This window comes from Python bivittatus, unplaced genomic scaffold (assembly GCF_059951505.1).
Source record: "Python bivittatus isolate LINGU-HERP-01145 unplaced genomic scaffold, Pbiv_v1 ctg000840_np1212, whole genome shotgun sequence".
NCBI classification, from domain to species: domain Eukaryota; kingdom Metazoa; phylum Chordata; class Lepidosauria; order Squamata; family Pythonidae; genus Python; species Python bivittatus.
In genome coordinates, this window is record NW_028277113.1 from 44,432,002 (window position 1) to 44,456,573 (window position 24,572).

Below are 24,572 nucleotides of genomic sequence, written 5' to 3' on the forward strand. Positions count from 1 at the left end.
CTAAAGTATCAATTCATCTCTGTCTTTTTTCTTGCAGGGGATGTGGTAGGCTGCTCTCGAAAGAGATCTGCCCGAACGCTCCTTTTTCCATTGTTTCTATGAGAAGCCGTCTTCTATAGGCCAGAACAGAGGCGGAAACGGTCCCCAGCCAAAGTTGCAACTCCCGCCGAAAACTCAGCCCCGCACCGTTGCCCGCTTGGCTCCAGACTGCTTGCAGGCGCCTCCCCTTCCGGACTCCAAGCGGGTAACGGGCGCGGAGATCCGCTTCCGTCGTAAAGGTCGATCCCACGCTTGCTCTCCGGGGGGGATCCGAGTTGCCGCCTCGAGGCTCGGGGGAGCTTTCTTTGCAAGAGAAGCGCGGGCGCGGCGGCGGCGGGACGCTATGCTGCGCGAGGGCGAAAGGAGCCTGCTGGTGGCCGAGCTGCTGCTGGTGCTGAGAAGAGGAGAGGGCAGCGGCGGCGTCGGAGATATCTTCTGCCTGTGCACCCGGGCCTTCGTCGAGTGAGTTGGCGCCAGGCGGTCGATTCGTGGCTCTTCCCGATCGCTCACGTTCGTGTTCCCCAACCTCAGCATGTTTAAGATGTGTGGACTTCAACTCCCAGAATTCCCCAGCCAGCCGTGCTGGCTGGGGAATTCTGGGAGTTGAAGTCCACACATCTTAAACATGCTGAGGTTGGGGAACACTGGTTTACATGATTGTAGCTGGAAGGGATGTGGGAGGCGACGCTGAGTAGCCTGTTAGTCTTTTGGAACAAAAATCTGCGAACTCAGATGTGTAGCAGATGGTCATGTCACCTCTTAGCCCTTAGCAAATGATTCCTAGCCATAATTAAGCCTGGCGAGGAAGGGCTGGTGGCCAGTGCACACCCGCGCCGCAATTGATAGTTTCCTGGCATGCTTTTCTGGGCAGGGGTGGAGTGGAGCACAAGTGAGAGATGGTGCATTCGTCCCTCATTATTTTGTAAAAGTGCACTTTGTGGGGGGAAAGTCACTGTGCCCATTTTAACCAGGGCTTGTTGATACAATACAGTGCAACAATAAAATAAAACCACACTGTGTTTTAATGTGTTATATGAATTATGGAAACGTTAGTATAATGAACCATGAGCTTGGCTTATAACATATTACCGTAAAGTGTTATATACCAGTCTTACTGTATGTGTTATAATGTGTGTTTTAGTCAGTGACATATATATAGTTTCTCTGATATCATAACTAACAGGGCTTAAGATACAGAAGGTTAGGAACTACTGTTATAAGCATAGGAAGGTGGTTTATAAACTAGTATGAAATATGTCTGCTGAACTGCAAATAGGGACTAGTTTTTATTAACAATATTGTTCTTATTTGCTTCACCTGCTACATACGTTTTTTCTAACCCAACTGAAAATACTAATCTTCCCTTTTAAAACTCTTCAGGGCCTGAATTCAAGGCTATCTGAAGGATTAATTTTAGAACAAGCCTGCCAATATTTAGAGTTTTTCTCCAAATAGCCTCCCCATGTGAGGTAGCTACCACAAAGAGGTCCTTTTCTGTGGTGGATCCCTGATGTTGGAATGATCTCTTTGGCACCAAATTAGGGAAGACACTAAATGGAATACTTGATTATGTGTTTCCAACTATCGAGGAGATCCAAGTGTCTCTTCATTGCTTATTTTTGAATGTGAGGTGGATCTTTTTTCTGTCTAATAATAGTATTCATTCTTTTTTAAAGTTAAGCAGTTGTACCTGTTCCAGCTTAAATTCATTTGTGTGCAGTATGCTAATCTTTTGGCTGGATTGAAATTTTGGCACTGACATACCAAGTTAAATTTTGAAAGCAGAATCAGCACGTGAAATACATACTGCAGAAGGTCCCTTTTATTACCCAATTGAGTTGTTCCTTGATGCTTTAGTTCCATATTTTTTAGATGGCTCCACAATGATTGATATTCTGCTCTCTCCATGGGGTTTTTATATTTAAATTTTTTTTAAATTTTTGATAATGTTTTCATTTCAATAATCACTTTTTATCTTTTTATAATGTTATTTTAAAATTAAAATGTTATTTGTTATTTGTTATTTTATTTAACTGCTGTACACTGCCCAGAGTTGCTTTGTGTGAGATGGGCAGCTATATATATGTGACAAATAAATATTTCATTGATGTCTTTAATTTTTTTCTCCAGAGATCGAAAATTATATAAACTAGGCTTAAAAGGATTTTATGTTAAAGATACAGATAACAGTATAGGTGAGTTAAGCCTGAAAAGTTTATTGCTAATTTTGTGCTTTGTAAAATATAGTTTTTGCAACTATATCACCTTGTTAGCATTGTGCATATGATGCCTGCTTTCACATAGCTATTCTGAAAAAAACGCGTAAAGGTATAAAGGTTGTAACAAAGTGAAGAAAATAATTATATATTGAAGTTATACAGAATGTATTTCCTTGGTATTTTTTTCCAGACTGGTATGGGAATTAATATCTTCAGGTACGTTTAATGGACTAGTACATTTAAAGCTTTTATTGTTAGCCATTGCTATAGCTGGACTGGAAATGTTTGGTCAACCACTAGATTGCAGCAAGAAGTTGGGTTTTCTCTTTTTACTGGCAGATATTTTCCTATTTATTTTATGAATTCTATGTGAAATTAAATTGCACTGAGTTCCATTAGATTTTTATCTGATCCATAATTCATACCAGGACACCAAAGAATGGGAATGCTTCCTGTGAAGAATTCTTCATGAAGGAAAATGATTTAAAATCTGTAAAAGATTTTGTCTTACATCTATATCCTTTTAGGCTGAATGTCAGAGTACTATCATGCAAATTCTACCATAATCAATGTTAAGTTGTACCAAAAACTCTCCCACAGCTTATTGATACTAAAAAAAATTCTACTGAATATTTTTCTAAGTAGAAGAACTACCTAAGGATATGTGTTGTTTGATAAGGATGAAAGGTTTGACATAAGTGTTATTATTTATACACACACACAAACACACATGTAGTCCTTGCTTAACGACGGTAATTGGGACTGGAATTTCTGTTGTAAAGCAATGTGGTTCTAAAGTGCAATGTTACATGACTGCACCGCTTAGCAATGACAGTTCCAGCAGTCCCTAGTTACTGTCATTAAGCAAATCTCCATGGGTCGTTAAGCAAGAAACTCACGTGACTGTGACTTCTGACTTCCTGCTGGCTGTCCCATTGACTTTGCTTGTGGGAAGGAAAATCACAGATCACAATCATGTGACCATGGGATGCTGCGACAGTCAAAAATCCAGGCTGCTTTCTAAGCACCCAGATCATGATCACGTGACTGTGGGAACACTGCGATGGCTGAAACTTTGATGGCCAGTCATAAGTACTACTCATTCAGCACTGTTGTAAGTTTGAACAGTTGCTGAACAAGTGGTCATTAACTGAGAACCACCTGTATTTTTTAAAAAGATAGATGGCAGTAAAGTCATGAGCTTCTAGGAAAGGATTGGTTAAGGGAAATCTCAAAAACATGTGATAGAGGGGTTAGGAAATGCTGCAGGTGGGAGGAAGAAACATAGACACTAGAGAAAGTAGAGCCAGGAAGAAAAGAAAGAGAAAAAGTCAGAAGCTCTATGTGGGTGTGAAGGAGGGACAGAGAGACATCAAAACCCCAAAACTATACATAGGCCCAAAGCAAAGCCAGTTTTCTTCATCAGAAATCCAAAATTGATGGCTGTTTCCTTATCAACTTCTATTGTTATTAACAGGGGAAGGGGAAGTTACTGAAGATAATGAAAAAGAGGAGAAACAACATACCTTTGAGACTGCTGAAGAACTTAACAGTCTTGCTTTGGGAGTAGATGATGCTGAACCAGATTCAGAGACCGAACTCATGAAGAGTATGGGCTTACCTGTACAGTTTGGCAGTTTGTCAGCCAATAAAGCACTAGTGGTAAAACCCAGTTCAATTTTGATTTTTTAATTGTTTACATTATTGAACTAGAAAATAGATTAAGAAATATGCAGTGGAATTTCATTGCACATAAAGAGAATAATGATTTTTAATGCTTTTTACTTCCATGTTGGCATTTCAGGTCTACTGGACGACTGTAGGTGACATTTTGTTTGACTGATGGGGAATTCTATCTAAAGGGTTTCAAGTAATAGTAAAGTACTGGCAATAACTGAGGCAATAAATACACTGAAAATCCAGAAACTCATTATTTTAAAATACAGGTCATTTCTGCCTAAATTATATGGCTTCAGTGCATGAATCTTTGAAGAGATTATTCTCTTTACTGATGAAACAAAATAGCCCTCCTATGGCTGCAAAAAGGAGTTATTGCAGTCTTTTTGAAGCTTTTGCTCTTCTGATAATTGGGACTCTCAGAATCTGCACCACTGTTAGTTTTAATGGATGAGATATTAAGCCATTTCACTCTCAATCCATCAGAAGAGTGTCAAATTGGAAAAGATTGGTGTATGAAATAAGCTCAGGATGTTAGATATGAACTTGCAATCCAGATTTTTCTATTTGCTTGCTTTCATATTACATTTTAGGTTCCTGAGAAGACTGGCAAGAGAGTTAACAAAATGATGAAGAAGAAGAAAAGGAAGAAAAAGTTGCTGCAAAAAGATATCCATGAAATAATGCAGCAGTCTTTGGAAGAGGGTAAGGATGAAGATGACCACTCCCTTTCTGATGATCAAGCCTTGGTTAAAAAGGAGGACGATGATGATGAATGCTGTAAAAATGGAAGCAAGCCGCTCAATGAACTTCATATGAATGAAGAATGGGAGAAATATTGGCATGAGTTTGGAGAAGGACTTCTGTGGAAAAGCTGGCAAGAGAAACAGGAAGGGGCTAATCCTGAACCTTGGAATAATCCTGAAATGAAGGATAAGTGGGAAGAACACTATAATGAGCTCTACTGGTACTACTGGGAACAGTTTCATTACTGGGCAAGTCAAGGTTGGACTGTTGATGTTACACACAGTAGTGATTTAGAAATGAATGCAAGAAAGCTAGATACTAAGCAGTCAGGAAAATCATTGAACACAAGCAGCCATGGTGACCATGGAGAACTGCAGGACTCAGTCTTACATTCTTATCTCCCCTCCACAGACATTTGCAAAGAAAACCCTACTGTATATGATGATCCCAGTAATAATTATATTTTTACTAAAATCAGTGAAATAAATCTAAATTCAGAGGAAGCAGAGCCCAGCAAATTACAAAATGCGGTTGATACTAGAAGTCATAAGGGGCTGACTTCAACAAGCACTGGAAGGCATTGTCCTTACAATTATGGTCAGACTGAGAAATCAGATAAGGGAACAAGAGAAGGAAGTGTGTCTTCTAAAAATGGATGTTCAAACCAGCCAGGTTGGTATTTCAGTCTTAATCCAGTCTTTTTGCAGGAAATAAATGGGCTAATTGCCTATCAAGTTTTTAAACCACTTGGTCCAGACTCCTTAGCAGCATCAAAAACTGATGAATTACTATCAGCATTGACATTTATTTGGATGATTCTATATCTACCATATTTTTATAAACAAAACATTCTTAATATGAATATTAGTTATTCAGTTCATTGGAATTCCCATATTAGCAAATCAGTAATTGAAGTATATTAAGTAGGTTTATTATGATTTTAAAATTGAGATTTGTTTAGCAATTTTACTAGAGCATTTTTTGTTCATTTATTGGCTTGGAACTCATACTTGAAGCCTTAAGACTGTCTCCACTTAAAGGGGGGCTTATAAAGCTTTCAGATATTACATTAGCTACTGACCAGTAGACAGCACAACACAACCAGTTTAATCCTTTTTCAAGACTATTAGACACCCTAGAGAGTGTTTCTCAACCTCAGAGACTTTAAAATGTGTGGACTTCAACTCCCAGAGCTGGCTGGAGAATTCTGGGCACTGAAGTCCACACATCTTAAAAGTCCCTGAGGTTGAGAAACACTGCCCTAGAGAATGTTTTAAAAGGGTGGCTATGCGTTTCTATCCAACTGTAAGCTGCCTAGAGTTACTTTTGTGAGTTGGGTGGCCATATAAACCAAATAATTAAATAAACTTCATTATGCTGAAAATGTATAACGATAAAGGGGACACTATCATCCCATTTTGGTTTGATATCTGTAAGTTCATTGATACAGTTTTGAGAATAGTAATGTGGTTTCAAATTGTGAATGTTATTTTGTATCATCTACCAGCAATTAGGAATTTGTCATTATCTGAAGAACTCTGGATTTTGTTTAGGCGTAGGGGATAGCAAAAAATATTCTTTTTTGATGATATGACAGTGCTTCCATAGATTTACAGTCTTGGATTTAAAATGTGTTTGCTTTCTTTTTATAAACTGGCTCTTTTTGATGTAATGGAAGGGCTGATCAATATTACTTGGCATGGTCAAGTTTCAATGCTCTCTTAAAAATTGAGTGTTTTTTAATATGTATTATATACTTCGGTCTTTTTGTCATTTTTAATTTCTATAATAAAACAACCAAATTAAAAAAAAAACGTGTTTTCAAGTACAAAGTATTTGAGTGTTCCTGAGTCTGATGTTTAGAGTGCATTCCTGTGACACCTTTGTCTTTCAGGAATTTTAGTAACCAGATCAATATATTTATTAATTTAGTTAGAGCAAAAAACCTGTTACATGATTTCTTCCTCAAGGTGTTTAATTTGATATACATCATGGTATTTTGTTTTGTTTTTCTTTTTTCTACACTAGCCTCACATCAGGGACTTTTGGATACCACAGAAGAGGGAAGATCAGATAGTAACAATGATAATGGTGATGATGATCAGCCCCCTGAGCGTAAACATGTCAAAATAAAGAGGAGGCAGGTTATCAGCTCTGTCAACACATTGCTCTTCTCATGCTATTTAGCTTGGGGTGGGTACACTTGATAGTTACGGGGAAGGGCTGTAGCATGGGGCTTCATTATTTATATGATTGTTTTTGGTTGTGTTGAACTTCTCTTTTTTCTGTTAACATGTACATCTATTTTAATCTTACACTACTCTTTTTGTATGATTCCTACTTCAAGATGAGAGGAAGCCAAAATTCAGCAGTATAGTCATAAGTGTTTCCAAGAACAACAGGCTGCCCATCCCCTAGTTTAAGAAGGAATTCAGATATGCTGCAGAATGGAAGGCTATTCTCTTTCATGACACGTCTGTTGTCTCTTTTCTGTTGAAAATATGTATTCATTTATGAGATTTTAGGTGTTAGTTCTACTTTAACTAAATTATTCTCAGTTTTGATTCTGCTATAATGCACATACTGTGGAGGTAGGAGCATTTTACTATTTGCTTCTGCAATTTTTTTTAGTGTATTACAACTATTTAGCTAGTGTCCATTGATACTTTTACTGCATAATTAAGGAAAGCATGGCAAACATTTCAACTAATGTTAAAGACTTCTGACCCATGGGTTTATCTCACTGCTGATTAGGTGAAAGAAATTAATGTTTTGACTGAAATGGATACTAATTTCTATATAATATTTTTAATTATTTAAAAGACACTCTATCTAATTCAGAAGGCAATAAAGATTTACTTTTAACTATTCATCGTGCTTTGAATTGTTAAATGGATATTTTGGTTTCTTTCAAGCCATGAATTAGATGTTGAAGAATATCCTCAGGCTGATTCAGACGGAATTTGCTATCAATTGGGGCTCAAGCATGGCACCGGACAAAAGTAATGTATACTAAAGTTTTTTACATCTTTTAAACCAGTGTTTCTCAAACTTAACAACTTTAAGACATGTGGACTTCAACTCCTAGAATTCTCCAGCCAGCATGACTGGAGAATTTTGGAGTTGAAGTCCACATGTTTTAAAGTTGCCAAGTTTGAGAAACACTGTTTTAGATGTTTTAGACAGCAGTGTCTTTAAGTGAGTATTTCCCCCAATCCTCCAGTGCTGCCTAAATACAAATGAGTATGCAGAATTTTTCAATATGTAAAATATTGAAAGAATTCTACCATTGAAGGTAATTAGAAAAAAAATACTCTAAGACTTCAGAGAATAAAGCGAATGTAAATTGCACTGATGATTCCTGTATGTCTTTCAAATTCTTGAGTGAACATGAGAATTGCTGTGTTTTTAAAAGAAAAGATGCAGAGAATATTAAGGTTTTTCAGTATATTACAACGTATCAACAACATCTGAAAGCTTGTTGTATAGCTTATTTATATGGCAGCTTTAGCAAGTTTTGGAGGAGGTCCAAAAGCACAGATGGAAAGGCTACAGGCCACATACAGCCACCCAGCATATCCTATTCACACCTTTTTTTCCCTAGTTTAAGCATGTTTGCATGATAGGTATTAAGGGACAAAATTTGTGCTTAAATCCTTGAAAAGCCTTAAAGTACCGGTTCATCTTTCAAAACCTTGATTCCGCTACCCAAGCTGATTTTTTACTGTTTTGGAAGTGTTTTAAAGCCAAGACTTAAACCACCCATTATGCATTTTAACAATATTGGATTACACTCATTTTGGTTTCATCATGTGCCTAGCTATGTCTCCTGGGTGCCCAGATAGACTACAGAGATAAATTATGCTTACCCCATCTTAAAAAGTAAAAGACACTATTTTGCTTATATTTCTCCATCACACATCCACTCAAAAAAAATGTAGGCCATCTTTCTAAATGCTTAATCTTTAACCTCTTCTCTTCAGATACAGAGAAATTCCTAGCTTCAGTGAAAGAAAAGTGATTCGTCTTAATAAAGATATTAAATTTAAGTCAGAATTCTTGGACATGCGCAGAACAATCAAGACTAAAAACAAGCATACATATTTTACAGATGAACCTGAAACATTTATGTTGAAGAAGAGTAAAACTTTGAATAAGGTAGATATTCCTTGTGTATGGAATACTACATAGTACACAAAGTATCCTGTTATTTCTTCATTACAGAAACTACATTTTTTAATGTTAATGTTTTAATTGCACTACGCTGAATAATGGCAAATAATTGAATGCCACACAAAATAGTATACATTTTGTAGCATGTTAACTAACAACTGAAAAGATAGCTATAGTAAGGTTGTTACTTAAGAAACTGAAGAGGAAATATATACTGTCTGTTTAAAAGATTACAAGGCTGTGTTCTCAATAAAGGATGCTTGCAGACACTTAACCTGCAGCTTTTGTTATGCTAATCTACACTAGAGGCATTAAAGGTGAGAAGTGACATGAATTTATCAGAATTATATATCCTAAAAAGAGATTTCAGTGTTTGGAAGGGAAAACACAATAGTGATGTCCTGGGGAGATTGTTTCAAGTTGGAGCATAGATAACATTTCCTGTTTCTGATAACCAGGCTTAAGTACACAGTGGAGATTATCAGCAGGCTTGGGAGGGCCTCAATCTTCGTAAGTATCAAAACTCTTTAAGAAAAAAAAAAAACAACCTTGTCGTGATCTGACACACAACCATCTATCCTAAGATTTTAATCTGATTGCTCCATTATGTATGGAAAGAGCAGTTCATACAAACAAAAGGTTTGTTTCTGCCCACTTTTTCACGGGGCATTTTTTAAAAGCAAGTTTAAGATTGCAGCTAACTGAGCAAGATCAGGAAATAGAGGAAAAGATCCAAATGTGAACAGAAGACAGCAGCACATGAACATGAGAACTCCTAATTACCAAAATTCTCTGCTTCTTAAAGGTAGATTTTGTAGCACAGCGTCTGCTAAATATTAAGGTTGAATCTTTCTGTTTAAATTTGGCTTTTATAACGTGTTTTTAGGTACAGGAATTCTTGCAAAAAGTGGATGAAGGTGCGAAGATTGGAGCTGAAGATAGAGTTTATCATACTTCTGCTAGCAGTGATTCAGATGAACAGGAAAATGTTTGCCACTTACAAAAGAATTTGAGTCTCCAAAACCATGACTTACTAAATCCTAGTTCAGATACCCACAAACTCGAAAGTATTGAAGAAAAAGGCAAGGAAAAACTGATAGTAGAAAGAGAAGAAGCTCCTTTAGGAAGAGAACTCATTCCCCTGAATATTCCAGACTACCTACAAATGGAAACAGAAGGTATGTGATATTAAAAATAGTGTTGTGTTTATAGATCTGTATAGTTGCATAGTGCATCAATAGGAATGTTACAAGAAAAAAAAAATAATTGACCAATTAACATAAGGTAGTTTTGTATGCAGGTTTTGCTGAGTGGGATTTGCTCATGCTCATATACTATAATAGATGCAACGCTTAGCACATCACCATAACTTCTGTTATGTGTTTAGTTCCTGGAATATTGTATCTTGAAGTATGAAGTGAAATTAATTGAAGTTTCCTTGGTATTCTTAAACGTGTTTTTTTTTTTTCCAGTGCTAGTTTTAAAAAAGTTGATTTCTTTGGCACAGGTGAAGTACATGCTATGAAAAAGAAGCAAAACAAAAAGAAGCAGAAGAGGAAAAACAGAAACTTGAAGTGCATTCCTCATGAAATAGCTGATGATCCTGAGCTGGCGAAATACTGGGCGCAACGGTATAGGCTGTTCTCTCGTTTTGATGAAGGGATTCAGTTAGACAGAGGTAAGTTTCTAATGATATCGCATTCTGTAAGCTAAAAACTAGTTTCAAACAATGCCCATGTTCTTTGATGAATCGTTGATATACAGTACATAATCCCTGCTTGATTCTGTGGTCACTTTTCAGGTTTGCAGTTAATGCAAAGCTAGGATCCCTACCTTTTTTGTGGCTTACTCTGAACAAGCAGCAAACTGGTACATACAGCCTGTTCACTTCACATGAGAAGGAAAAATTAACCAAATACTGATGTCTTACTCTGATGCTTGACTGAGAATCCTAGTTTGTCAGTCACAAACATACCAGAAACATAAGCCACAAATAGCTTAGAATTGTTTTTGAGCTCCAAGACTACTCTGAGAGCAACATACCAAGGATTTGTATTCAGGCATTACAATAAACTACCATTCCATGGGAAGAAAAAAAAAGCCAATACGAGAGAAGTACAGGAGCTGTGTGGGTTTGTCAGGATAATCCAGGAATTCTGATTTCTTATTATATGCCAATGTGGCCATTAAGTATGGCACCTCCCTGGGAGCTAGAATGCTAAGCAAAGTAGGCCTTTGAGGTGATTCCACAGGGCAGTCGTGTTCTTGTGTTCTTAATTTATACAGTATGTGTGGCTGTTCCATTAAATGCATTGCACTAAGATACTTGATTACTTGATCTTGAGATTCTCCCTTTTGAGGTCATATCATAAATATGTTAACTGTTCTCTTTTATCAGAGGGATGGTTTTCTGTAACACCTGAGAAGATTGCTGAACACATTGCAGACCGTGTAAGGCTGTCCTTTGACTCAGACATAATAGTAGATGCCTTCTGTGGTGTTGGGGGAAATGCTATTCAATTTGCCTTGGCAGCAAAGAGAGGTAAATTCTTTCACTAGCTTTGAAGTGCATGAACTTTACTAGATATTTCACAAGAGACCAGGGAAAATGGATTGCTAGTTAAGACTAAGTATTATTCCCCTGTTTTAATTGAAGGGTGATCTGATTTTTTTTTTTTTACAAAGTTTTTAAGTTTATTAAACTATTCTTGCTAAATAACTACAGATGTGGGCAATATATCTTTTAGCTACAGCTAGGTTAGTTACTTTTCTAGAAAGAATCTGAAATTTTACTGTTTCCATAGGTTTTCTTTTTTAAGCTGGCTGATCTGATATATTTAAAATTGTTTGATCTTTTCAGTAATTGCAGTTGACATTGACCCTGTGAAGATCCACCTTGCTCACAATAATGCCATGGTCTATGGAGTGGCAGACCAGATAGAATTCATATGTGGTGATTTCATGAAGCTAGCATCCAGTCTGAAAGCGGATGTTGTGTTTTTGAGTCCTCCATGGGGTGGGCCTGAATATGCTACTGCAGAAATCTTTGATATTCAAACAATGATTTCTCCTGATGGATATCCTTTTTTAAAATAACCTTGCTGTAGACATCACTCTGTAGAGCTAAAACTAATGTTATTTTCCTTTGGGTGACAAAGTTCTGTATTTTAATATTAGGGGATCTTTGCTGCATCTTGTTTCTAACTGACAGTGATCTTCTTTAATGAAATTCAGGATATTAGATGGGGATCCTTGTAGCTTGAAGGAAAATTTCTGAAATTCTTGTTATTTGTGGCAAAGCAGCTGATAAAGTTGCAGATTGATACTTGTGCATCAATTGGAAAAGATTTCTAACTACTAAGAACTATTGTTCTAAGTGAACAATAAGGTGGTGAATAAAAAGCTATAGTTTCTTTTTGTTTGCTTACCACTATATTTGATATCAAAAGAAGTATAACATTTTCAGAGTGGAGCTTATTTCTTAAATTATTTCTCTGGAAGTTTTACATCATTATATGAAGTACAGTATTTGAAGCTGTCTGATTTCACACAATGTTTTGAAAAATGAATAACCCCAATATATAATGGTCCATAAGTCCCCATCATCAGTTAAAGGAAACATGTTCAAAAACTAGTTTCCCCATTCTGGCACCTCAATTTTCTGTTTCTGTTTTTATTTATTAAGCAGATAAAAAATGCAATAAATCCTCTCTAGAATTATTCAATAATCATTCTTATTTAGACTATGTCTCTGACTAGATAAAAACATCTGGTATTTAGTTTTTATATGTGGAAGGATGTGTATTTAAGAAAATTGTCCTACTGAAAGAACCACTGCAGTATAACATTTGTTTTTTCTTCCTTAACCAAATTTTACATTTGAAATTTTCAACCTGTCGCAAAAGATCACCAACAACATTGTTTATTTTCTTCCACGTAATGCTGACATAGATCAGGTGAGTAATAAATGATAGATAAAACTAATACTTACAGTTGGAAATTAAACATGTAAATTAGGGTCCCTGGTCTATATGTAAGTTTGTGTAATATATGTTTGTGTTCTTTTTCTTGCACTGTTTTTTAACACACTTTACAGAGGTTGGGATGTATGTCACTCAGAATCATTTGCAATTGGAATAGTCTATAAGCGCACTCAGATAAATAAAATACATATTCATCTCTTTTTTGGTGGCCATAGGTAAGCTTCTCTCTCCCCGCTACTTTTCACCCCCATCCCACAACTGCAGTAGAGAGATGTCTTTCTCTGCGGAACTATTATGAAATACCAAGAGAATGTAGTTTGCCTAACCCTGGTGTAAAATATATAATGGGTAACATATATATGTATTTTTGGTGAAAAACAAATGCTTATTTTTCACATGTGGCCTGGTCAGGGAACACAAGGACTACTGGAGCATTCCGTTATTGTTATAATCTTTCAAGATGGAGTTATTTTGAGTCTCTTTGATTCTCCCTCCTTTCTCGGGACCAGGTGGTTGTTTATTTTCTCTTAAAGGTTCTAATGACTCTTGCGTTCCTTTTACAAAACTATCTTTGCACTCCCCTACAATCAGTAATCTTAGACTTTAGAAAAAGACACAGGAAGAACAGTCAAAGCTGAATGGGTATGGATAGAGCTTTCCCAGAACCATATCTTGAGGTCTGTTCTGTGTCTGTCATCAATATCCCCTGTTTGTGACATAAGTTACGTTGACTTTCTGGTTTTATTACATCAAATCGTAGGCATGTAAATACCCTGTTGGGGGTTATCAAATACAAAGGAATAATCATCCAGCATTAAACATGGCTTAATATGTTTACATCTGTTGTTTTTGAAGTTGTTAAAACTTTAGTCGTTTATTTCTTTCCACTCCCTCTAGAGGGAGCAGCGGTTCCAAAAACATGTAATGTGAAGTTATGTTGTATTTTAAAAATGAGAAAAGAGATGGACTGTTCAGAGCATGCTGGGCACATTTGGAGCAAAACCAGTTGGGATTTAGTTAAATGCTAACTATCACCACATTCGCAGGCACTGTAGTCCATGTTTAACATAAATTGTTTTCAAAGCTCAGAGGTGTAGAAATTTAGTAAATTAGGAGCGAGAGACTCAGGTTCTGTCCTATCCTGAGCCACCAAAACTTACTAGATAACTTTGGACCAGTCACTCTCTCGGATTGTTGTTGTGGGTTAAAGTAGGAGAAAGCACTGTGTACACTGTTTTGAAGTCCTGAAATTGTTGGGGTAGCTGATAATGGAGACATAATAGCACTCCATGCTATACAATTGTTATTTAAATGGCTAAATTCACTATGATACAGCCTATCGTATGAAAGTAGTGTTGGTTCATTGCAATCCCAAAATAACATAGACAGTAATGGACTTTTATTTCCCTAGGATTTTGAGACCTTTTCCAAGTTTGTATAAAAATTAGTGAAGCCTGTTGAGATGTAATACCTCAACAGGCTTCAATTACCAAAGCTTCTGACACAAGATCAGTATTTTATTAAGGCTGACATAGCCAAAAACTCAGGAAAGACAACCAGAAGTTGTTCATTATCTATCTATTGTACTGTTGAGTAATTACTGTGTTTCCTCTGAGGCATCAATCTTTAGAGCAGAATTCATGCTCTAGCTGAATTTCTTGGATAGTGAGGACATGCCAGAACCATCTCAGGCTTGACGCAAGAACATGGGCTAAATTGGATGTATCCCATTACTTATGACATTATTGCACAGATACAAGCAGTAATTACAGCCAGTTCTCTTTTTGCAGAAGTGCAGCTGATTGTGAAAATGTTTTATGGGAAGCACCCATAAAAAAGTTTTACATAGTTCAAGACCTTGAAGTCAGCAACTATGGGCTTATTAAGAACAGAAAGGTCACTTTTACCTGTTAAATAATAAATTTGGTTTTATTTATTAAATTTCTGTAGCGCTGCTATCATAAAATTCTCAGGGTAGAAAAAGACAAGCATAAAATATCCACACTACAAAAATAATAATAATAATAAAAAATAAAAACCAATATGAAATCAAAAACAAGCAGCGCAGAAAAAGAATGGCATCATCTTTATTAACTTAATTAACTAGTTGGGGTTCGGCAACGGATATGTTGCGAGTGTCTGCACTCAGTTTGGTGTACTCAGTAGCAGAGTATAGTGCCCCAGTGTGGCTTAATAGTCTGCACACAAGCAGGATTGATGCACAACTGCATGAGTCAATGCACATCATCAGTGGGACAATACAATTTACTCCCACATACTGGCTGCCTGTTCTGAGTCATATACCACCCCCGGATGTAAGACGGAAAAATGCCCTCCTTCAAGAATACCGGAAGATTATTGATAATCCCCAACTACCAATATTGAGTGACGCAATCTGCCTGGAGTGAAATAGGCTGAGATCTAGACACCCAGCCATTTCAACTGCTAAATCACTTGTAGAAGATGACTTTAACATCCACAATATGTGGAAACAGTACTGGCTAGAAAATTGCCCCCCACAATGTCAGAACTTGCTCTGCATCTCAGAGAAACCATCTGGATTTGACCAGCCCCGTGCAATATGGACAATATTGAACAGAATACGTACAGGCTGTGGTAGATGTGCAGATGCCCTTTATAAGTGGGGCAAAATAAGATCACTGAATTGTGATTGTGGGGCTGAAAAACTAACTATCCAACATATAGTGACAGAGTGCCAAAACAGAGCCTATAATGGAAATCAATTTCATTGAGTTCCTGGCTGTGACAAATGAAGTAAAAAATTATATTTGTAATCTAGACGTATGCTTATAATTTTATATTTTATACTTCATATTTTGTATTTTATCTCTTGCATTTTTATTCTACTGAATTGCGATATGAATGTGCCATACGATAAATAATAAATATTAACTTAATAAAGATGAATGGCATCATCTTTATTAAGTTAAAAGGGAAGGCCTTCCAGAAGACCATCAGTGTCAAGGCAAGTTGAATCTCCATGGAAAAGATGTTCCATGGCATGGGGCCATATTGGAGAAACAGCTGATCTTGGCCTAGTGCCCCCCACCCCACCCCGCCAACTTCACAGAAGTGAGGAATCAAAAACAGTGTTCTCGGGATGTGTGCCTCAGACAGATGGATTGTAGTTGCAGGAGGCAGTCCTGAAGCCATATAATGGATTATAGGTCAAAAGAAGCACTTAAAATTGCATGTGGAAACCTGCAGCAGAACTAATATGTTGCCGGCACATAGTGCCAGTTAACAGGCATGATGTTGCATTTATGCTAATTACCTTTAAAGTCAGCTTGACAAAAAAATTCATTGCAGTAGTAACGGAACATGAGTTACTATTGTGAATTACTTCCCAGGTAGGATGCTGCTTTCCAGATGGTTGAGGAACTAAAATCCCTGTTGACTCTAGTTGGCATAGGCACCTGGTCAGTGATACAGTACAGTAATATCCTGAAGATACTAAAGTAGGAGAGATCTAGCCATATAGCACATGCAGGTATTGCCCATAAAACATACTCAAATTTGGGACTGAATCTTCTGGAACTTCCCAGTAGTTGTCTACTCTGTGACTGTAAGAAATGGATCACTAGTTAATATGTAAATGTGTACAGTTAATAACTACGGGTCAAACTGAACTCCTGTATGAGTTAAAGGAAGGAACAGAAATACATATCCTGCTGCAATTCTCATGAACTAAAAGTAAGAATCACATCATTTGAGTATAATCAAATTGCCTAAGACAGGGATGGGTAACCTGAGGGTCCTAAAAGCTTCTTTGCAGCCCCAATTCCTTTTTGGTGGTCCCCCAGAGTCCCCTCTGACCACACTCGTGGAAAATCAGCAGCATGTTTCCAATCATATTAGAAAGGAGATACATTAAAATGGTAACGTGAGCCCTGAAATAGCCTTAATGTAGTAAAACCAAAGCATATATACATATATGTGCACACATATTCTCTCTCTCTCTCTCTCTCTCTCTCTTTCTCTCTCTCTCTCTCTCCCAGCTGGATAGGGAGTTTTGAGACAGGTCAAGTTTATTTGGTGCAGAACGCTATTACATACAATGATTACAATGTTGTGGGCCAAATATGCAAGAAGAATTTAATATACTTATTAAAGAGACTTTTCTACCAAGAATTGAGTAATACTGTACACAATTTCCCCATCAAGAATTGTGCAATACAGAATTTCCCCTTACAGTGTTAAATGTCAAGGTTCAGTAACCTCTGAAGAATCCTGAATTATATAGATACAGCCATTCTCTGTATAGAAAACCTTGCAGCTCTCCTGGTGGTATTGTGTGGCCCATTTCTTACTGACACAAAGAACAGGAGAACAGGTGTTGAATGGCCAGCTGATGTCTGCAATCTATAATCAGGTGGTACAATTACGTGGCACAGTTGAGATTAACTATACGCTGCACTTTTTTCTTTTTTTTTCCCAGACGGATTGATGCCATTCATAATGGTCCAATAGTTAAAATGGCTAGGAAGGTCCTCCCTGGGAATGTCTGTAATTTTCATAGCTTAACCAGTTCCAGTAAGGAAGCTTTGCTGAATTTGATCGAAGGTAATGATGTAGAGGTCACTAAACTTTTATTGAAAGCAGCAGCAGCAACAAAATAATTGCATTGAAAAGGTTATGGATTCTACCAAACCCTTAGCTAAATTAACTGCTGCTGTTTGTTATCAACATTCCTGCAACCTTACTATCATCTATCAGCTTTTCTGCTTAGATTTTAAGGGACAGCAACTTTAAAGACAAGAAATTAGATTTAGTGTCCATCACGGGAGTGTTCCTAGGAGCATCCTTGATTTTCCTCCCTGTGAGTAATAGGTTTCATTTCACAGACCTGAAGGCTTCATGATTTGCTCAGTTTTGATATTCCACTGAAATGCCCTCAGGGGTAATTCAAGGGTATTCAAGGTAGTGTAGCATATTTTATGATCATTTGTGCCTCAAGTAAAAATTCTGGAATGGATGGATCATCCTAGAGAAGGTCAATGTGGATGCTAAGAGGGATGGCACATGAGAGAGTGAAAACGAGAATGTACATTCCCAGAACTTGGCAGTGTTACTTTGAATCTGAAATTTTGGGGGGTGGGGGGGATTTTTTGTTTTGTTTTGTTTTGTTTTGTTTAAATAAAATTATTTTAGATAGCTGACTACTTTTACTATTGCATCTTAGGGTAATTGTGTGAAAAGAATCACACGATTTCTTTAAAAAATGATTCATCTCTTCCTCATTCTTTACAGTAAGGTTTTATTTTTAATGGTAGATTAAAAAGAGGAAGTTCAGTGCATTAAACTAGTGTTTAAGTCTTGGAAGAACAAAAGTGAAAGTTTGTCATATAATAGTTAAGAATACATATTAAATGTAATGCTACAGCAAATTGCAAAAAATAAGATTTCTTCACTCTTTCAGACATATGACTAAAGAAAAGTTGAAAGAAACTCTTCTGAGTAACATTAATAGAAGTAGAAAATAATACAATGAACACAGGGAATATATTATTCATTGTGACTAGTTTTTGTGCTAAATAGAAATATTAATAGTAATCTTATGAAAATCAGTAAATTGTCATGGATAGTTCTCAACCTGAAAACAGTTCAATAAAGCTCTGATTGTGTTGATTAAGTGATCTTTTCCCTCCCTGACAGCAGTCTTTGATAAGCCTGTTTATTGGTCTCTTTTAAAGCATTCTAAGTATGCAACTACGGTATTGTGATATCTTGTACCAGATAACATCATAAATATTTGCATAATGTGTACAGAAAGTACAATGTGTAATTAATTTATGATATTCATATATTCATCCTATGTTTAGATTTGGTTTCTAAACCAATGTTTTAGCCTCTCTTTGGTACTGGAGCTTTAAAGTTTTAATGCTTTTGGTATTACATCTTTTCCAACTCTTTCTTTTTTATCCCTTGCCTCTGTCCAAAATACTTTTGTTGTTTTTAAATAGCCTTCATCGTTTTTGTATGTCCTACTTCAATACATTACTTCTTGTTTTTATGCTTCCTACTGTGGAACTGACTGGATGTTAAGAAGGCAAATGCTTTTTTTCTCTACAGAAAGACGGGGGTTGGGGAAAATATCTTTTGACCATATCCTTTTTTAAAGATTTTTTTTTATCCCGCTTTTATTGTTTTTAAAAATAACTCAAGGCGGTGAACATACCTAATACTCCTTCCTCCTCCTATTTTCCCCACAACAACAACCTGAGAGAGAGTGACTGGCCCAAAGTCTCCCAACCGTCTTTCATGCCGAAGGCAGGACTAGAACTCAACAGTCTCCTGCTTTCTAGCCTGGTGCCTTAACCACTAAGGATCTTTTGTGAGGCAGAGGGAGATTGATTCTATGACTGGGAATGGGGATGCCAGGTAGTACTGGAACAAAGTCATATGAACTGCTGAGCAGATGAGCACTCTAGATAACCCACTTCCTACTGATAACAGCTTCTGCAGCCATTCAAGGTTGAGCTTAGATACCTGTAGAAGGAAAGCCTACATATGTAGGCCTCTCTGCAAAGTGTTTGAGTATTGATAGGAACAAAAATTAACCAGAATACTTTATCGGCTGGGCCTTTGATGTGATCCAGAAGAGCTGCTTTTATATTTTTACAGGAGGTCTGGAAAAAACTGAAATAAGGATTAGGAGTGAACAGAACAAAGTGGATGGGGACATCATTTTCTCTTTGGCTTACCTTTATCTCTTTTGACTTTTTTTTCCTCTTGCTATTCCAGTCAGGTTTGGGGAAGAGAAAGATAACTTTTACCAGAGACCAGTGTTATTTCTTGCATAGGATTTTGAAATTAGACACTGCCCACCCATTTATTATGAGTTTGGGATAAGTCAGTGCTGAAAGAGATGGAGAAAGGCATGGAAAGAAACCATTTCTAACCCTAATGCTATAATTAAATTGCTGGAAAAGTACATGATGGGAATATGTTCCACTTGGTAAATAGTGAAGTATTACTGAATATTACTTTAACAAGGGTTTTCCCATTATAAATGCAATTATATCTCAAACATGGGGATAAATGTCTAATCTTGTGATATTCCATGTTTTCATTTTTACAGGTAGCTTCCTTAGCTGGACCAGGAGGAAAAGTTGAAATAGAACAAAATTTTCTGAATAACAGATTGAAGACTATAACTGCTTATTTTGGAGATTTAATCAGACAAGATGTATCCTGATTTTCCTATGAGTAAGCTGTTTATTGGTGCAAAATAGATAATCAGATTTCAGTTTAACATTCCTTTTATTTACTTTTACTGTAGTGGTTTATTGCAAAATGTTCCATGTTCTATTGAACTTGAGAAATTAATGGTTTAGAATGCTTGTTGCAAACACCAATAAAATATTTTATAAAAACACTTAAAATATCTTTTTGATAGTAAAAAGTAAGATGAGAAAGGACTGAAGCTTATTAAACAGCAGGATTCCATATTTCTAATCTTGTATTACCTAAGTTGATCTATTTGTTTCTATCCTAATGAACAATTCTAGATTTGGCTGTGAAAAGGTTAAAAAAGAGAGGAACCTGCTAGGAACTAGGAATAGTTTAAGGAACTATTTCATTTCAAACTCCTTTGAAATACTGCATCAGTTGCTTTTCATCACTGATGGCTGAGATCAATATGGAGTAGTTTTATCTGTATTCTGAAAGAAAGTTGCCTGCGAGAGAAGGATTTAAGTATGTACATTTTACCAACATGAAAAAGATTAATGAAGGATTCATTTGCAAATGCATTGATAATACAGGTAGTCCTCAGTTAACAACCATAATTGGGGCCAGCAACTCTGTCGCTAAGCGTCATGGTCATAAAGTGAAAAATCACGTGACCACACCAACTTATGACAGCAGTTCTGGTTGTGATCATTAAGCAAATCACACAATCATTAAGCGCAACATCACATGACCATGACTTCTGACTTCCTGCTGGCTTTCCCATTGACTTTGCTTGACAGATGCCAGCAGTGAAGGTTGCAGATGGCAATCATGTGACCATGGGACACTGTGACTGTCATAATTGTGTGCTGGTTGCCAAGTGCCTGAATCACGAACATGTGACCACTGGGACATTGCAACAGCCTCAACTTCAAGGACGGGTCATAAGTCTCTTTGTTTAGTGCCGTCGTAACTTCAAACAGTTGCTGAATGAACAGTTGCTAAGCGAGGACCACTTGTCATTGTAACAGTAAACTATGAGAAGTGCCAACAGCATTATGGATCACAAAGAATAGAAGAAATCAGTGTTCTAAGGGTGGTCACAAAGTGTGGAGAAGTAAAGCATATCATTTCAAAGCAAAGGAAAAATATTTAAGCAATCAAATAAGTACTGAGCATGTGCAGTAGTTATGGAATACAGAGTGAGTTGAAAAAGAGAAATGGAATACAAAAAAGGAAGAAAACACTTTGCTTAAGGAGAATTCCTGGCCAGAACAGGAACATTCCTAGAGAAAGGATATTTAACATTTTGAGACAGTTCCTAACTATATGGAAGTGACCCAGTTACAGCCATGTATACAATTTTGTGGAGCTTATTTCCTTTAATGCAGGTCAAATGAACAAAACTGCATCCAGGTTTTATTAGTAGCATTGTTAAGAAAGGAGAAACAACTTTGTGTGACATAACAGCACAGACCCTTGTAAGAACAAACCAGTGTTATGGTGGCTAATTCTCTTCTTATAACTGGAGGGACACTTTAGTGGTGACCTGATAATAGTTGTCATTCTAAGTTAATGAGTATTACATTCCTTGGTTTTATTAAACACTGGGTATGATTTGAATGCTCTCTGCTTTATTCCAGTGCTCTTTTGAATTAACTATACCTGTATATAGTATTTATGCTCCAGTGATCTCTTGTCTTACGATCAGCAGCAGTAAAATTGTGTGTGTGTGTGTGTGTGTATTTTAATGGACAAAATGATTAAATCCATAAGAAATAATATTTGTATTTAAACTCATTCGAGTTTAGTTTTTATCCTTGCCCTGTCCATTTGTCAGAGTTTTCCATTAGCGTATCACAAGAGCCTTTTGCATTTCCCCCGTCCCCACCCAGCGGAGCCTGAAGGTGGAGAATATCTTATTTTCATGGGTATTATATAACAGTTTTGGAGATTTTTTTTCACTGAAGACCAGCGTGAAATTCTTTAAAGAAATACTCATGCATTTAAAATGCACATATTCAGTTACATATATATGTACATTTCATCAAGAAAAAAAGTGGGGGTGAATTACCAGGGTCTGGTTATTAAACAATTTGGTGAGTCATATATCTGACAGTACTTGATAAATACCACAGGATATCCTAGTGCTGCTGTCTGTTCTCTAGTTTATTCTTAGCTTTGTTCTCACATCTGATAAACATGGATATAAGTGGAGAGAAAGTAAAGGTTTTCAGCTTAAGGTTGTAGCACATTTTTGGAAAATAGGATATGCTTTTTTTTTTAAAGTGGAAATTAAAAATTAGCTGTAGCAGTAGTAATTTTGATTAACAAGTGCTCGAGATTTGTGGTAGAACAAGAAATAAGTGATCCAAAATATTAGTGATTTAAATATTTTAATAAATGGCATGCATTAGCATAATGATCTTTCTCAGGATTTTCCAGAAATACTATGTAGATATTTTGAGCATCTTTTTATTTTGACTGTGAACAAGACAGCTGGAGATCCTTTGATAGATTATACTACCCCACCTAAATCTAATTCTTCTACATGAAAAGTATTGCAGGTTTATATGTTGGGAGTTTAATTTTGCAGTTACACAGTTACCTTTAAACCCTTTGCAAAAAAAAAAAGTTTTTTTCTTCAATTCTACATCATGGTTCTTGACTAAAAATGTTTCTGGTATCTCAATCCTTAACTGAATGGATTAGTGTTATAGAAATATTATTGCTACAGCAGATCATGACCCAGCAACATTAATTACTTCAAGAAACAATAAGACCATTTCTTCTAGATATTAAAATATATCTTTATTAAAGAGTCCACTTTTTATAAAGATACAGGTTTGAAGAATTTTTATCTTAAAAGCAGTCATTTTGCTATGGTTGCATTGTGTATACTTCATGGCAAATGAAAAATCAAACAAAAAATAGGAAGAAAAGGTTAGGGTCAGTACGTATGCAAGACAAATTATATCAGAATTACATAAAGCTTTTATGAGTGCTAAACAGGAACTTCATTCTTGCCATGCACTTGAAACAGAATATTAATTGGATCCTACAATACAAAGATACAGCTATGAGGTGAAGGACCTGGCATATTGCTAACAGCTAAAGCAACTTTTAATGGTGTAAATATGATCACTATTGTTGAATAAAACGTATGATTCTGCCTCAATAAATCATTTTTTTCTCAACTGTATAATACTGAGTCAAAATTAAAGAAGAAATCAGTTTGTATGTAATACAGCCATTATTAAGATCATACATGATCAAGCTGACTGCACCTGTATTTCACCAAGAAATGAGAGATACAATTATTCTATGAAAAGAAGAAAAACTCTAGTCTGAATGATTATCCCACTGTATGGTATAAGACATAGGGAGTTCTTTCCCCCTTCAGTTGGGCTTATATAACTGATTTTGGAGGCTGATAAAAATGCTGCTGACTATATAAGCTATTAACCTATTTCCTTATACAGGGATGTAAAAATACTAACTCTACCTATTCTACAGACAATAACTATCCTGCACATAATCTAGTTTTATCAAATTTTCCAGAATAGTTTATGGCCCTTTTAATTCTGTCCTTGTGAGATGGGCTGTGTCCAAATTTGAAATATAAATCAATCAGTAAATCAGTCCTGGTGATCTTCCATCCAAGTACTAACTAGGCCCTACCCTGCTTAACATCTAAGACCAAACACTGTTCAGCTTCAGCTGTCTTGTTAACTGCCAATCTGTCCAGATGTAGTGCATCAGTGGCCTCACACCAAGGGCTAGAGGAGATAGTACGCTGAAGCAAAGGAAAATAACTTCAACATTAAACTCTTGCGCTAATGGATCTTTGATTTTCAACTAGAAAGTCTAAATAGCCATAGTAAAAGAAGGTGGGTTTTGACAATTGTTAAAAGAAACAGTAAGTTTCTAAGTTGTATTTAAGTTTTAAGACAAAATCATTAGAATGGGGATAAAGATGTGGCTTCTCTTGCCTTTTTTTTAGGTCCTTAGTGATTGTGCCCATGTTTTTTGTTGTTGGGGGAAGATATGTAAAGTTTTAAATGGCAAAATGGTTGCTTTAGAAGCATGTGGTCCATCATACTCCTCCCAAATATTGAGCACACCCACCCACACCCCAGATGCTGAGTCTGTTGCATTTAATTGAGAAAGACGAATGAGGAAAGGAAGTCTAGTCCAGCAGGAGTGACTAAATCAAGTTCCTAGGCCAAGCTACTTTGAAGCAGTAACTTCTGAAGGAGCTGATCTTTCTTTGCTGTGACTGACTTCACTTCCCATTTTCAGCAGGGCACAGAGGAAAGCACTAGAAGGAGAGCTGGCTTCTATGTGGCTTCCTGTAAGCCTTTCTGGAGGTAACTTGGTGCTTGGATCAAAAGAAAGTTCTCCCATTTCTGCTTTAGCCATTTCATGCCTGTCTATTCCTATTTTCCTAAACTTATTCTTGGGTGTAGCTTTTCACAATGATTCTAGTGCTAAGAATGCTTTACACTAGATTGCCAGTTGGAAAATCTGGTGTCCTTTC

General features: G+C 36.5%; 1 protein-coding gene across 2 annotated transcripts; it reads left to right on the forward strand.

Annotated features, from left to right (window-relative positions):
* The first annotated feature begins 254 nt into the window (after positions 1 to 254).
* On the forward strand, positions 255 to 23,338 carry TGS1 (trimethylguanosine synthase 1). 2 transcript variants are annotated; one of them, XR_015793918.1, is made up of 14 exons: positions 255 to 501; positions 2,170 to 2,234; positions 3,736 to 3,920; positions 4,529 to 5,354; positions 6,711 to 6,822; positions 7,598 to 7,684; positions 8,666 to 8,840; positions 9,742 to 10,033; positions 10,363 to 10,533; positions 11,254 to 11,397; positions 11,716 to 11,932; positions 12,733 to 12,811; positions 17,298 to 17,422; positions 19,941 to 23,338. XR_015793918.1 is itself a non-coding variant. In XM_007443184.4 (13 exons), the coding sequence occupies exons 1-13, from the start codon at positions 383 to 385 to the stop codon at positions 20,055 to 20,057; spliced, it is 2,589 nt and encodes an 862-aa protein (XP_007443246.2). In that variant the 5' UTR covers positions 255 to 382; the 3' UTR covers positions 20,058 to 23,335. The 2 variants fall into 2 exon arrangements, 1 of the variants encoding a protein (XP_007443246.2); XM_007443184.4 differs by lacking the exon at positions 17,298 to 17,422 and having other exon boundaries at positions 19,941 to 23,335.
* Positions 23,339 to 24,572: the final 1,234 nt, after the last annotated feature.

Excerpts from the sequence above, each read along its gene's own strand:
- TGS1 (XM_007443184.4), top strand. The coding sequence starts at position 383 with ATGCTGCGCGAGGGCGAAAGGAGCCTGCTGGTGGCCGAGCTGCTGCTG. Across the intron at positions 3,921-4,528 it reads CAGCCAATAAAGCACTAGTG|GTTCCTGAGAAGACTGGCAA; the intron begins GTAAAACCCAGT and ends ATTACATTTTAG. Across the intron at positions 12,812-19,940 it reads GTAATGCTGACATAGATCAG|GTAGCTTCCTTAGCTGGACC; the intron begins GTGAGTAATAAA and ends TCATTTTTACAG.